Source organism: Ciona intestinalis, unplaced genomic scaffold, assembly GCF_000224145.3.
Source record: "Ciona intestinalis unplaced genomic scaffold, KH HT001051.1, whole genome shotgun sequence".
Lineage (NCBI taxonomy): Eukaryota > Metazoa > Chordata > Ascidiacea > Phlebobranchia > Cionidae > Ciona > Ciona intestinalis.
In genome coordinates this window covers 1-2017 of record NW_004191372.1, presented here as the reverse complement: position 1 = coordinate 2017, position 2017 = coordinate 1, and the positions used below count along the sequence as shown (strand labels likewise).

At 36.0% G+C, this 2017-nt stretch overlaps 1 protein-coding gene across 1 annotated transcript; it reads left to right on the top strand.

The window, feature by feature from the left end:
* Nucleotides 1-60: 60 nt before the first annotated feature.
* On the top strand, nt 61-1834 carry LOC104266235 (glycine-rich cell wall structural protein 2-like; the record flags this gene model as incomplete). Its single annotated transcript, XM_018816881.1, has 4 exons — nt 61-248; nt 616-783; nt 1031-1195; nt 1587-1834. Coding segments are annotated over exons 1-4 (762 nt in total), but the record flags the coding sequence as incomplete, so codon positions are not given.
* Nucleotides 1835-2017: the final 183 nt, after the last annotated feature.

Below are 2017 nucleotides of genomic sequence, written 5' to 3'. Positions count from 1 at the left end.
AAGAACAATTAATTTCGTTTGTCATTATTTCTCTTTTTTTTGGTATGTATTATTAGGTTTACTGTACATGGACAACTCTGGGCATGCTGCAGAGCTTGGGGTTGGAGCTGGTAGGACAACATCATCTAATACAGGTAGTGGTGGTGGACATGGTGGACAAGGTGGTGGACCATCTCCTAACTTTGGTGGGGCTGCTTATGATTCTATATATACACCAACCCAACTGGGTAGTGGAGGTGGTAACGCAGGTACGTTTATTTTTAATCTCATCCATCTCATACACAAGTTACAAGATCTGTAGTAATGTAGATATAGGCATATTGTTAAAGGTGCCTGAGATGATATGTCAAGTCAATGTTTTAAGTATGTGTGACATCATATATGTTTAAGTTTTCCAGTACTTAAACGTGAAACAGATTTTACCCTGCTGTTAGGTGTTTATACAAACATGCAGAGCCAAAGTATATTGCATTCACCACTTAATGTTTGACGACTCTGAATAAAACTGTATTTGAAAATTTTTATTTATTTTTAATGACTATTTTACAAAACCCATGTAGGCGTTTAACCCATTACAGTCAAATTTAATTCTAATTAATATATCGATACACCCAGGCACAGTAAAGGGTGGACCAGGTGGCGGATATTTACATTGGAAAGTTGGGAAGTTGTTAGAATTGAACGGAATACTTCGAGCAAGTGGTGGCAATGCATTGGGTCCTAATGCTGGTGGGGGTTCTGGTGGATCCATATTGATTGAAACAACCAATATAACTGGACATGGTATGTATAAAGAAGTAAATTCATTATTTTAGTAGCTTGGGAGTTATAACGCTTGTGTTTTATTGCGCACATATTTGGTCTTTTATATACCTTATAACATTGTACTTTCAGAGATACACTATGCATAATGTCTCATTATTTATATCAACATTGTTTCAAACCCATTAACAAGGTTTTTTTTCTATATCTCTTCATAAACTCTTGAATTATTACAAGTATGTAACTTTATAACTAATTTCCCCATCAGGTGAGATCAACGTCCGAGGTGGCCTTGGTGGTTCCGGTAGTGGTTATGGTGGTGCTGGTGGAAGGATTGCAGTGAAATGTAGATGGAGATATCAGTATGGTGGGAAGTTTATTAACGCTGGTGGATTGGGAGGTTCTAGTTCATTGTTACTTGCAGCTGCTGCAGGTATTACACCAATTATGTCTGTTAATCTTTTATGAAAAATGGAATAGCTTGTTTAACATATAATAGGGTGGGGAAAGATGAGACACCTTTTCATTCTGTTTTCTCGTCCGATTTGGTAGTAAACAAAGAACATTCAAAGAAACATAAAACTGTATTTCTGGATTCCCCATAAACTGTGTTAATCGTTTAAAACACGATCAGAATATTTGGATATTATATGCTAAAGGTGTCCCGTCCTACTATAACTAAAGCAGCTGATTTTCTCTGCTTAAATATAACATTATAAGGTTGCCACTATAAGTTTGTTATAATTTTTTTGTAAAAGTTACATTACCTTAGAAACAGAACGTTAAATTTAAGCTCAATTGTTAATTTAGAAAATATTTCCCAGGTACAACTTACAAAGAAGAGAATATGCGGCCACCTCAATACAGGGAGCTTAAATATAACCCCAGCAAGAACCAGACCTATCTCAAAGTTGACCATACATATATACATGCTGATAATGAAGGAAATGATGTACCACCTGCAACTGTTATCATGGAGGAAAACACCTTTTATTATGAGTTTGATGAAGCTGAGCTCACTGGATATGCGAGGCTTATATTTTACCATCCTGATTCGGAAATGCACAAAGCGGTAAATATTCACTTTTTAAAAACTTAAATTATAACTAAAATAGTGCTACTTATCCCCAGCCATGGCTCAGTGGTTGGTAGCTTGCATCATTATCAAAGGATACCGAGTTCAAGGCTTGTTGTTGCCACAATTGTGGGTGTATGTGTCCTATGGCACCTAAACGTTATGTTTTATTGATCAATA